The sequence below is a fragment of the Egretta garzetta genome, unplaced genomic scaffold (assembly GCF_000687185.1).
Source record: "Egretta garzetta isolate BGI_Z169 unplaced genomic scaffold, ASM68718v1 scaffold83, whole genome shotgun sequence".
NCBI lineage: Eukaryota > Metazoa > Chordata > Aves > Pelecaniformes > Ardeidae > Egretta > Egretta garzetta.
The window spans coordinates 90,728-103,408 of record NW_009259105.1 but is presented as its reverse complement, the minus strand read 5'-3'; the positions used below and the strand labels follow the sequence as shown (position 1 = coordinate 103,408).

The window sequence follows — 12,681 nt, the reverse complement described above, 5'->3', positions numbered from 1 at the left end:
GGGCAGGGGGAAACTGCGCTGGGCCCGAGGTGTTCGGGCCGGGAGGTCTGGTCTGTCAGACCCCGACCTGTCCCTGTAAGAGCAGAGGTGTCCGGGCACGGGGGCCCCGGTCCAGTCCCGTTCCACCCCCGTGGGGCCTGAGGTGCCCCGTCTCAGAGTCAGGGACCCGGGCACGGGGGGACCGGTCTGCTCTAGGCCCATCCCATCAGGGCACGAAGGGCCAGCCCTTGCTCAGGTCACCCCGTGGTGGAGCTGTGCTGGTCCCTTAGGCTGAGCTTAAGGCCAGCCGCTCCTGGAGGGGCGTGGAGCAAGACTTGCACTAGTCAGGCCTAAGAGATGCTTTAATATCTGATACCGTGTGCTTCCTCCCTTGCCTGCAGGAGGCCTGACGTATGCGCTGAGCTCTCACTATGAATGCTATTGTTGCCCTCTGCCACTTTTGTGAGCTCCACGGTCCTCGCACCCTCTTTTGTACTGAGGTTCTACATTCACCGCTTCCCCAAGGCGCAAGCAGCGGGGACATCTCTGGGCAGAATGAGCCGGCAGAAGAGGAAGAAGGTGGCATTCAGATGAGCAGTCGGATCCGCTCGCACAGCCCGGCAGAAGGTGCCAGCGCAGACTCCAGCAGCCCAGGGCCAAAGAAGTCAGACATGTGTGAGGCAAGTGTGAAGATCTGTGTCCGGATATCAGTGGCCCTTGGCTTAACTAAAGGGCTCCTGGATTCCCTTGAATTGTTTAAGAGAGAAAAAGAAAATAAAAAAAAATAAGTGCACTTGTTTTTTATGTGACTGCTAGTACCGGAAGATCTCCAAGTCCTCATAAACTGTAATGATCTATAACGCGGATGATAGACCTTGACAAGGTGGTGTCTTGAGGTCTCTTCAAGTCCTATGATCCTGTGATTCTCTTATGGCTGAGAAACGCTTTCCTCATCCTTGAAGAGCATTTACTTTATTAAAATAGGTCTGATCATTTATTAATAGTCGTTTTAAGAGCAGCATTGATTAGGAAATGAGAAAAAAAACCACAAAAGCAATTAAAACAATAGAGAAAATGTGTGTTCTCAGTTGCTCTCATGCTTGTCTAGTGTTAGTACTTGTTCTGAGGTATTTGTTATTTGCTTCCTTTTAGGTTATGACCAGTTTTGTTAGGCCAGTTGGTTTCACAGCTGCTGTTAACTGAATTTTACCACTTGGTAGAGCCAGCACCAAGTTCATCATCAAATGAAACAGTGGAAAATGAGCATAAGAGTGTAGGAAGTATATCACACAGAGTTCTGTGTGAGGAGCTGGGTTCAGATCCTGACCCTGACCTGTATTTCTTGTCATATGAGTATTTGTGGTGTTACCTCTGTGTGTAACATTCCCTTCAAAACATAGGGAAATACGCAGAGGCCTTTGGGAACCTTAGGTAACTGCATGCTCATTTATGGCTGGATTTGCTTTTCTGTCTTCAGGGTTGCCGCTCTCTTGCAGGAGGACATCCTGGATATGTCAGCCACGACAAAGAAACTTCAATCAAGTACGTGAGTCACCAACACCCAAACCACCCCCAGCTGTTCAGCATCGTGCGCCAGGCCTGTGTTCGCAGTCTGAGCTGTGAGGTAACTGTCTTGAACTACAGGGAGAAAACCTGTTCATGGCCTTATGTATCATTTCAAATCCAAGATAGTGCTTCACTGATCCTGGCTGCTCTGTGCAACCTGAAGCAGGGAGGGAACGGAGGTGGAAAGACAGACACGCAAGTCTGTTCATTCCAGGATTGGTTGTAATCTTTAAGTTGATCTTTGATAACCTCGAGGGTTCCTTCCTCTCACCTTGTGGGACCAAAAATTTCCCTTTCTTGTTTTTCCTCCTATGTGTTGATTGTTTTTCTTTGTAAGATAAACTGGTTGTGTAAAAACATTGGCATCTGTTGTTTAGTGCCAAGAAGTATTTGATCTTTGTAGACCATTAACATTCAGCATCTCATAGAAGTGAAGGGAGAACCTTACAGATTGATGAGCATTTGTGCATCAGGATCAGCAAAATCCTGTGAGGATTCTTAACAGTATCGTGGTTGAATGGGGCTGAATTCTTAAAATACAGTTAAATTGAAGGGTCTGTAGTGTTTGTAGGATACCTCTGGAGGTCTGTTTGACCCCAGGTTTTGGATCGTAGCCTAAAAAAGGCTTGTTTGATTCACCACATGTGTGTTACAAAGAGCAGGAAGCTTTGTTCAGTTTATTACTGTTTCAGCTGTGGGATGTGCATAACTACTTTGGTGTATGTGTCCCTCCCCTTCAGGTCTGCCCAGGACGTGAAGGCCCTATTTTTTTTGGAGATGAACAACATGGTTTTGTGTTCAGCCACACCTTCTTTATCAAAGACAGCCTGGCTCGAGGTTTCCAGCGCTGGTACAGCATCATCACTATCATGATGGACCGGATTTACCTCATCAACTCCTGGCCTTTCTTGTTGGGAAAAATCAGAGGCATCATTGATGAGCTTCAGGGCAAAGCACTTAAGGTAGGCCAGTGCACGGAGTCCATTTGACTTGACGTTAGTAAAACATTATGATAGTTCATTTACAGCTGAGTCAAAAAGCTGACCCAGCTCATTGCATCCAGGGCGGTCATTAAGGGTGACAAGGGACAAGAGGACGGCACGTATCTGGGGGTGTAGGAGAGAAGGAGCAGGGTGCCTCTCTCATTTTAAGCCAGTCATAGCGCTTTTCACAGACCTAACTGCTAGACAATAGCTCTCTTAGAAATTTAAGTAACTGAAGTTGTGAAGGACAATGGTTTTGGAGCACAAGTGTTACTTAATGATAAGTTTTAGTCAATTGAAGAGTAAGATGTCCCTTCCCTCTCTTTTCCCATGATTTACAATGTATTTTGCATGATTGCATGTGAACCCTTTTCACTTCATATTTTTGTAGGGTTTTTTTGGCTCAGTTTTATGTAAGCATTTTATCTTTTTCAGTCTCTTATACTGCCCTTCTTCTCTGGTGTAGGTGTTCGAAGCAGAGCAGTATGGGTGCCCTCAGCGTGCCCAGCGGATGAACACGGCCTTCACTCCCTTCCTGCACCAGCGAAACGGCAATGCAGCCCGCTCCTTAACATCGCTGACCAACGATGAAAACCTGTGGGCATGTTTGCATACCTCCTTTGCTTGGTAATGCCACTTGTGTATCTAGCTTCTGCAACTCCTTGATGAAGAGAATATTGCCGTGGCCTGAAAGGGTGGAAATGCGATTTGGGTGTTTGGGTATATTTTTCTTGAGGTAATAAGTTGGGCTTCGCTACATAGCCTCTGAATTGGAAGGAGTTAAACACAGAGAGGCAGCAGCCTGCTGAAGCCTTTAGGACAAAAAAAAATTCTTGTTGCTGTGAAGTAAACTTACTAATGTGGTCGCTAATGGAAAGCATGTCTAGATCGAAAGGCTTTGCCGTATAACAGTAAATATGGAAGAAAGCAAGAAAAGATGCTCCTACGCTGGGTGTATTGTACCCCAGATTCACACTTGAGGTACAGTGGTGGTTCACCTGGAAGTGCCCCTGTATTGTGATAGGCAGTGTGGGAGGTGCAGCCGTTTGGCACAGTCGTATTTCTGTGGGAGACTGGTTGCTCCAGCGCCTGACTTGCTCATCAGACTTCCCTGGAAAGATGCCACAGACAGGGTTGCAACACTGGCATGTGACTTGGATGGGGGATAAGTGTGTTGCACAAAGTAATGGCAAAGTGGTAGGCCTTTCTCTGACTTCGAGTGGCAGCGGTTGTAAGATGCGTTGATAGTTACCACACTGAGGAAAGCATAGAGATGTGTTGGAAGGAAAGTTTGTGGTTGATTTTTTTGTTGAGCTCATCGCACCAGGTTTCTTACTGGATTTTTGCACCTAGCAAGCAGGCCTAATGAATGCTATTTCTGTTTCTTTCAATGTCTCCAGGCTTTTGAAAGCTTGTGGCAGCCGACTTACAGAGAAGCTTCTGGAGGGAGCGCCAACAGAAGACACCCTCGTTCAGATGGAAAAACTTGCAGGTGAGATAGAAGTTCCCGGAGCTGGAAGACCCTCTGAGAATGCTTTGGATGGTAAAATGCCAAATCCTTTTGTCAGCATCGTAGCACAGCCATCTCTCTCGGACCTTACCTTAGTAGTAGTCTCTGCAGTGGCTGATGTGCTCTCCCAAATGGAGATGACTCTGACAGAAATGTGAAATCAAGGCCATTGGCCTTGTAGGCTCTTTGCACGCACGTGTCATCTTTGTTACTTGTGTAGGAATGTTGCATCATCATGGTTATTGTTCTCTCCATCTGGGTTGGCCCTCCCAATGAATCTCTATGGCCAGAAGAATTTGCAGTCACAATGTATGGAGCTTTATTCTTGCTCCTTTTTCTACAAAACTTCTAAAGTTAAAGGATCCTAATTTTTTCTCGCATTGGATTATTTTTATTAATCCATTTAGATGCGAATCTACAAAACCTGCCTCAAAACTTTGGCCATAACCTTTAAAGCAAGAATAGAGAACATGCAGCTGGTTAAAAGATGCGACTTTGTGTTCTGTAGAAGATGAAAACAATAACCTTCAGTGGTTATTGTATATCTGAACTATGAAACTTCATTAGCACCTCTGGTGTGTCTGTGCCGCTAATAATTTCAGTTACCATGTTCTGAACTCTGTCTCCCCACGTACAGCCAAAAGCAGTTGGCTGCAGTGTGTGTCGGCACTTCTGAGGCAGTTCCCGTACCTAGAGAGCAGCAATTTTTATGACCACCCTACCTTCTTCTTGTTAGACCTGAAAGAAGAGTCAGAAGGCTGGGATGGTTCCGAGGAAGAAGAGAAGCCTTCTTCCCAGCCAGATGTTGTGGAAGGACAGGAGCTGTCTAAATGCTCACCTGAAACATCTCTGATGCCGGATTGCAACAGCTGGAATGTAGCTCACAGAAGGTTGTCTGTCTTTCGCTCTCTCAGGCACATGAGACAGGTAAGAGAGGAGCACAGTTACTCTGATGCTGAATTCACCACCTCTTCTTCTCCCAGTGACCTTTTTTTTTTTTTTTTTTGAAAAGACGCATTTATTTCCTGCAGTCTGCACTTCTTTCCTGGTTCTGTCTTCAACACACTGCCTACACAGCTAGTAATACGGTGTTAACTGCGTCTCTGAGGACGCTCCCTTCCTCTGAGATCACGTGGGCCTCTAGTGATCATCGGTCATGTGGGATGGGATCATATGATTTCTCTCAAATTCTGCACTTCTTCCCAAGAGCAGTGACGGTAATTTAATACAGAGGTCATGCAGCATCTTCAAAGCCAAGTATTGTTTAAAACAAAAGCGTTTCAGAGGGGGAAAAAATAATTTACAAACAAATGCTTCTGTACAGATCAAGCTTTTACCCAGTGCTTCCAGTTACCTGGCTGAGGGGGAAGGTTCAGCGCATTTGACTCACAGTCTCACTCCAGCTTGTTTGCCTGGACTCTCCTGATGAATACCTGCTTTGTGTCTTTAGCCTCCTTTTGTTCTACTGTCTCCTAATTTGGAATGCTTGAAGCTATTGAACTACACCACTGTGCCGTGTAAGGGTGCGCCTTTGGAGGCTTGTCTAAGAATATTGTTTACTCTCTCCTGCCTGAATCACTGTTGTGAACGTAACCCAGATCAGAGAAATGCCTGAAAGTTGCTATCATCTAACAGAAGCTGTTCAGTCCCATTCCAAACGGGCCTGTGTCCATCTTGCCAAAACCGCTGACTGGCCAACAAGTGGGCTGATTGGTGCGGTCTAGCCAGAGCACTGAAGAATTTGGAGCAACCTAGAAATGAAACTGCTCTTAAGGTGCTTGGTACTGAATTGGATCAGTGGTTAGACGTGCTGGCAAAGTGGTACTTTGCTGTTGTTTGTTCTTGAAATGGTAGCTGGGGGCAAATATCGCTTTGCATGACAGTTCTGACGCCTGTCGCACCTGTCAAAGCAATACTCCATCACGGTGCTGTGGTTTAGAGTTATGACTCCCCACAAGACCTGCTAAATTCCCATGTTTGTTTCTGCTGTTCAGTTCCAGCCGTTTTCTTCTGTGGCAGCCATGTTTTTGACAGGGCAAATTGGACATTTCATCAATTTTCAATGCAGAACAGTGGTTTATTTATTTTATTTTTTTTTCCCAGGTTCTTGGGGCATCAGCATTCCGCATGCTGGCCTGGCATGTTCTGATGGGGAACCAAGTCATCTGGAAAGCTCGAGACGTGGATCTTGTCCAGTCTGCTTTTGACGTGCTACGGGTAGAAACTTTTCCTTTGTTTCCTGGCTGTGTATTTTCACGTGTATTTCTCTAGTAGTTCACCCTTTGTAATGTCCTGTGTCTGACATGTAAATCAAAAGACACCCACCAAACCAAAAAAAAACACCCCTCAGCCTTTGGATGTCTTGGTTATCCTCAGCAGCTACATAGACTTTCAAGCTGAGTAGGATACTTCTGATCCCCCAAATCAGGAGCATCAGCATCAGTCTTGGCTGGCCCTGGGAAGGTCAGGGAGCAAATTGTACTTTACTGGTTTAGCTCCAGTGTTTCTCTTGACACATTTCTTTCCTTCTCTAGACCATGCTGCCTGTTGGTTGTGTGCGGATCATCCCCTACAGTGACCAGTATGAAGAGGCATATCGCTGTAACTTCCTAGGGCTTAGCCCACACGTCCAAATCCCGTCCCACATCCTGTCATCTGGTAAGAACCTGTTGCAGAACCCTCTCGTTTCCCTACCATCTGATGTTAAAGGACACAAGAATTTGTTATTTTGGGTTTTTTTTAATTAAGTATTAGCACATAGGCTAACAGTGCTGCATGAACTAAAACCTGTACCGCTTCATTTTGTTTTCCCCGGATCCTTGCCTGATCAGTATTGAAAGGTGTGACACCCGCTTTAAGCGCTGACAGTCCTGGTTCCTATTGAGGACAGGTTAATGCTGGGTCAAATATTGTAAGCTGACAGAGCTGTGCTTTCTCGGAGCAGGGTGTGTAGCTGTATTTGAGAATCTGGGCTACAGTTAATGTTCTTTTGTGCTCTTGTTGCTCTAGAGTTTGCAGTCCTTGTGGAAGTTCGCACTGCTACCCGCTCCAGTCTCTACCCAACTCTGTTTGATGATGAGCAGTCCCTCAACAAGTACGAGTTTGTTGTCACCAGTGGTAGCCCTGTTGCAGCAGATCGAGGTGGGTGATTTGAAAGCAGAAAGAACCTGTATCGCTGAGATTAAAAGAGTATCTTGATCTTTAACTATTTTTTTTATGCTGTTCATATACTGGCCCTTAAGTCTGAGTAGAAGCCAGGTCAGTATACGACGGGGGTATTGCTGTTTGAGGTGAGGTTTACCACAGTCTGTTGAATTATAAAGGATTTGCTTTACCAGATCAGCATTTTGCTTATTAATTTTCAGAAATGAGAAACGAATCCTGTGACGTGTATAGTAGCAATTATAGGGAAGTTCTTCTGTAACCCACAATGAACGTTTTCTATCCTGGAATAGTTCTGTGTTTATTTTGAGTAAGTCTAGCCTATAAGGACCATGATGTTACTCATCTCCCGTGTTCCACTTGATCGATGAGTATGACTGATACAGAAATGCCCAGTGGTTTTTTCTTTGCCTACTTTGTTCACAGACTTGAGCACTTGCACCTAGATGTGATCTGAGTCAGGTCCATCAGTCTCGTGTTTTCTGAAAAGTCTTAATTTAGATGAATTAGCCTCGTTGACTGTCTCAGAAGACTCGTCAGATAGCTAAATCCTTCCTGCTCTGTCCTCTGAAGATACAGGTGCAATACAAAGCAGAGACTTACTCCCTCTGTAGAGTTCTTCCTGTGCTCCAGCAGCTGTTGTAGGTCCCACACGTATAATTACAGTAGTCTGCTTTGTGTCCAACCAGTGGCACGTCCAGAATCTTCTGGACAAAAATAGTCATTGAAAAGTCTTTTCTCTGTCGCAGCATCAAACTTACTAGGCCATGGACTACTGGGAATAAAAGCCTCCTAGGGAATTCCAAAAAGTGGTCCAGGAGAGGAATGCCTTGGGTTGCTTGTTGGTTAGTTTTTTTACTAAGTATCCTGGAACTGCCCGTAAGAAGAGAAACGTTAAATCAAGAGTAAGTGGAGACTTTAAAATTGAGGGGTTATATTTTTATATGTATTTATATTGTACAATGCATAAAGCTTTTTAATAACTTCGCATTTTTCAATGAGCTTTTGCTATGGAACTAGAAACAACAAAATCTAAACAACAGTTTAAAAGTGGGTCTGAAGAAAACAAAGGCCCCTGAACCTGTGTGCGTGTCGCAGGATCCTTCAAAAAATTCCATGCTGCTTCTTGGATCAGATGTTTTTCTAGCGGGATGAGCTTTAGCTCCTCTTCCATGGAAATGAAATCACGGCGGGCTGCTGGGGAGTATATTTTTCCACCTTGCAGAATAGGTAGGTTTCTTCCTGGCTCGAGGAAGATTATTATCTGTGAGCTAATCAAGCCTGATTCTGTTGAAATTGGCTGTGCTGTTATTAATAGTGTAGCTTTCTGCAGATGGAGGAAGCTGCATGAATGCACCAGACCAAAGTACCGGTAAAAAATGAGTGCAGACTAGGGCTCTTGAAAGGAGGAAGAGGTAGAACAAATGTGTATTCTTGTCTGTAATTCCAGCAGGTATTCAGGGCCAGGTCCCTGAATAAATGGACTCGTCCTCGCTAACAATTACTAGTACGGGTGTAAGCGGGTAACCTATAGCTTGCGTGTCTTCATTCTCGCTCTTTTTTCCCTCTTTCTCATCCTGTAGTTGGCCCTACAATCTTGAACAAGATCGAAGCTGCCCTGACCAACCAGAACCTTTCTGTAGATGTTGTGGATCAGTGCCTTGTTTGCCTAAAGGAAGAGTGGATGAAGTAAGTACGACAGCTTTGCTTTCAGAGAAGGGGTTTTGGCACTAATCCTGGAACAGTTACAGCAGGGTGCAGGCCAAACTTGTAGTTGGGTAGCTCCTGCTGTAGTATTGATGCTAGATGGCTTTACTGTTGGGAGCAAAGAGTATCAGAGTTGTTGTACCCTGGTCCTAACTCTCTTTTTGGCTTTCAGCAGTTCTTAACTTTTATGCCTCAGCTCATGCATCTGTAGGTTACCTGCGTGACAATACTTGTCTGCCTTATATACGTTATGAGGATTAAGTATGCAAATATATATATATATTCCTGTCAATATGCGGTATATTCCAGTGCAGATAACATGCCAAGCAGATGTCACGATTGCGCCTTCAGGCACTACGTTTCAAGGTGCAAGTAGTTATAAAGGAAGACCGGGCAGTCATGTGAAATAATTCATGGAACATTAAATTTTGTGAATTTACCTGAAGGCCAGATGGGCGCTAGATGTGTCCCCCCGGGAGGCTCCCAGTTGTCACAATTAATTGTTTTACTTTGCGCTGGAATGAAAAACCAGACTAGAATTACGCATATCACTACTGAAAATGCTACCTAATCCATCCCCCCTTTTCTTGTACTCTTCTTCCCGCCACATTCATTCAAAACATGAGAATGGTTTCCATGGAATGGAAAGCTTTTTTTTTTTTTTTTTTTTTTTTTTTTAAAGCTTTTATTAACGTTTCATTGCAGTAGGTACCGAGAGAAGCTACAATTTCTGCTCGTTCCCTGCTTGATGCAAGTCCATTGTAATAGTGACAGGAGTCTCTTGTTTCTGCAGTAAAGTGAAGGTCCTCTTTAAATTCACTAAAGTGGACAGCAGACCCAAGGAGGATACCCAAAAGCTGCTGAGCATTCTGGGAGCTGCAGAGGAGGACAACGTCAAGCTGCTCAAGTTCTGGATGACTGGCCTGAGCAAGACGTACAAGTCCCACCTGATGTCAACAGTTCGCAGCCCAACCTCCTCAGAGTCCCGGAACTAAAGGGTGCTCAACCTCACTTGCTGCCTTCGGATAATCGCAGGGAACCCCAAGTTACCACTGCCGAGCCTGCAGCATGTGCGTTAGGCGGGTGGTGAAACTTCATCGCTATTCTTCTGGTCCTCAAACTAACTTGAAGAGTTGACTCGAGTCTTTTCTAATTGCTGTGAGACTGGACTAATTACGTGCTAATAAATAGTGCTGCTGTCTGTCCTGAAACTCAACTCTAAGTCTAGACCTCCACGCTCAAGACTAAAATACAGCGACACTCAAAGAAGCAGCGTGAATTAATGAAAGCCCCGTACTGTTCTCGTTAAGCATTATGCTGTGGCAGTAGACCTCCATTTTAGATTTCATTGGCAAGGCTCGGATACCTGTGACAACATCGAGAACTCCTGCGAGCGGATACAGTTAATCTCTCTGAATCCCACACAAATTGCCTCAATGCCTGAGAGAACAAGAACCAAAAATAAGTGACACGTCACAGGGTATGGATCACGTGTAAATTATTTCAAACCACTTTATGCTCGGATTTAAGAAGAGACTATTTTCTGCTGTAGCATAAGTCAGGGTATCCTATTGGAGTCCTGTCACTCCACGTTATTTATTTATATCTTAACTTGAGACGGTTTCAGCATTTGCTTTGGAAATCTTGTCTGGGAGGGAAAATTGTAATATAAGAAGTATCAAAATGCAGCCTGCTTTGCCTCTCTAGAGGGTAAGATATTCGCCTTGTTTTGCCTGTGGTTGCAAAACTTCCAGGTAACAAAGATAACCTCGCCAGGATAAGGTTGCTGGTGTTCTGTCTTCGGAAACAGTTTTCTAGCTTCCTAATTAAGTTAAGCAGAAACGATCCAACCTGTAGGTGCTCCCTTCTTATATAACTCTATAGTAGCCATTTTTGCTTAATAGTTCATGGAAACATTGGTGCATTTTTTTTAATTACCTAAACAGATACTCCTTATCTGTCTTGTAAGGAATTACTGTTTCTGTTGTGAAGTCTTTTTTTTGTCTTTCCCCCCCGCCCCTGGATCATTGTTGGGAAAACTTGACGTTACTGTAGACATTTTTAACAAGCCAGAGGCAGGTTTTACCAGGTGACCTTCTACACTCATTCAGACAAGACTGGAGCTCAGAGGGGATGTTCCAACTTGTCACGAGTTCTGTTCTCATCTATAAAATATGCAGGTTGATTTTTGTCTGGAACATCTGTAAAATGGCAACAGGCATTAAATCTCATTAAGAGCTATTTTTGTAAAATGGACAAAGCCTGGTTTTGTGTTGATTTTCAACGTGTGCGTGGGGGTTGTTGATCCACAAGGTTATTCCTGCATCTTAGCCTTGATCTAATTTACAGAATTTAACAGGTCTTTTAACTTTGTGTGTATTAGTGTCTTGTACATATGGAGCAAGAGGTGCTCAGATACATTAATTGAAAATGCTTGACTGGACATAAACAACCGCAGGATATTCCAACAGCAAACAGATGCTTGGAAAAAGGCATTGCTCTGTTCCTTCAAAAACCAACCACTTGTTTAACTTCAGGGTTTGCAAAAAGGCTTGCGTTGTCAGTAAGGAAACATGAGACAAAAGAGGTGCTCAAGCTCTACCCACAGGAAAGGAAGCTTTGAATCACACGTGTATCTTGCTTCCGATGTGCTAGGTGCTAGTCGTGAGGGAAGAACGAAGCCCACTGGTAGTGGGACAAAAGCGACAGAAGTAACTAGGAAAGCGCGGACTAGTAAATCCGCATTTCCAGTGCTAGGTCAGTGCTCACTCTTGGGGCTACCTTTTACATGATGGAATACTCTTTATTTTCGTACTTGAAAGCTATTCTGGTCCATTTCAGAGCTGCGTAACACAACAGGTAAGACATTATTTGGCATTTAGACCTTCTTGACTGCTCAGCTGTTTTTATCTTTTTAAAGAATAGCTCTCCCATGACATCCAACATTAAAACCTCGTCTCTAACCCACAGTTCATCTGTAAGCACGCATTAGCAAAGCCTGTGTTTCTGAACAGAAGTGTGGTTTCTTCCAGAACAGAAGAAGGTGGTGACAAGGCCAAGCCTGAGGCTTCATCTTCTTCTTCCTTGCGCTTGTGTAAGCGGTGAGTTGTAGGCAATGTCAATCCGTCTCAGTCCTGATCGGAGAAAGGGCTGTGTCATGGACAACCGGACTCTGGATAACTTTGCATTTTTGAGCTGGGGCAAGGAAATGACTAACTTAACGCTTATAAAATACCCCCAGGATAGAAGGGGGAAGAGTTGCTAAGTTTGTGAACCCAGGGCTCCTGCGTAGCATAAAAAAACCAGACGTGCTTGCCTGCCAGAACAGATCTATACATTGGATTACCAAGTAATTGCCTGGGCAAGTTCCTGCAGCTCGCAGATTAGGCCACGGGTGCTCCTTTTGCCGTCAGCGATAGCTGGAATGTGTACAACTTAATTAACAAAAAAAGCATGTCCGCAGCCATCTTTCACCACCCTCCTTCCCTCTAAACGGTATGCCTTAAAGACAAACTGATTAAAGCAGGATGGTTCTTTATTCCGGTGTGATTTCCTTCTCTGCATGGCTGAGCAGCCTACAGGGGGAAGGGAGGTGGGAGCAGCCCCAGCACCAGTGCCCTGCTCCCCCCCGCCATCCTGGCAGGATCCAGCCTAAAGTATCATAGAATGTTTTGGGTTGGAAGGGACCCCTAGAGGTCATCTAGTCCAAGCCCCCTGCAGGAGCAGGGACACCGCTAACCAGATCAGGTTGCTCACAGCCCCGTCCAACCTGGC

At 44.8% G+C, this 12,681-nt stretch overlaps 2 protein-coding genes across 5 annotated transcripts in view; both read left to right on the top strand.

Annotated features, from left to right (window-relative positions):
• FLCN (folliculin) lies at positions 1 to 12,445 on the top strand. 4 transcript variants are annotated; one of them, XR_004841515.1, is made up of 12 exons: positions 1 to 659; positions 1,457 to 1,603; positions 2,286 to 2,507; positions 2,995 to 3,155; positions 3,929 to 4,020; positions 4,775 to 4,965; positions 6,142 to 6,255; positions 6,573 to 6,696; positions 7,048 to 7,179; positions 8,784 to 8,889; positions 9,701 to 10,387; positions 11,945 to 12,445. XR_004841515.1 is itself a non-coding variant. In XM_009635308.2 (11 exons), the coding sequence occupies exons 1-11, from the start codon at positions 411 to 413 to the stop codon at positions 9,900 to 9,902; spliced, it is 1,740 nt and encodes a 579-aa protein (XP_009633603.1). In that variant the 5' UTR covers positions 1 to 410; the 3' UTR covers positions 9,903 to 11,869. The 4 variants fall into 4 exon arrangements, 1 of the variants encoding a protein (XP_009633603.1); XR_004841514.1 differs by having other exon boundaries at positions 11,940 to 12,445; XR_004841516.1 differs by having other exon boundaries at positions 11,878 to 11,947.
• PLD6 (phospholipase D family member 6) overlaps positions 11,481 to 12,681 on the top strand; it is a 4,201-nt gene continuing 3,000 nt past the window's right edge. Inside the window, exons 1-2 of the mRNA XM_035890866.1 lie at positions 11,481 to 11,595; positions 11,940 to 12,008. Of these exons, the coding sequence (XP_035746759.1) occupies positions 11,481 to 11,595; positions 11,940 to 12,008 (184 nt within the window). The remainder of the gene's footprint in view (positions 11,596 to 11,939; positions 12,009 to 12,681) is intronic.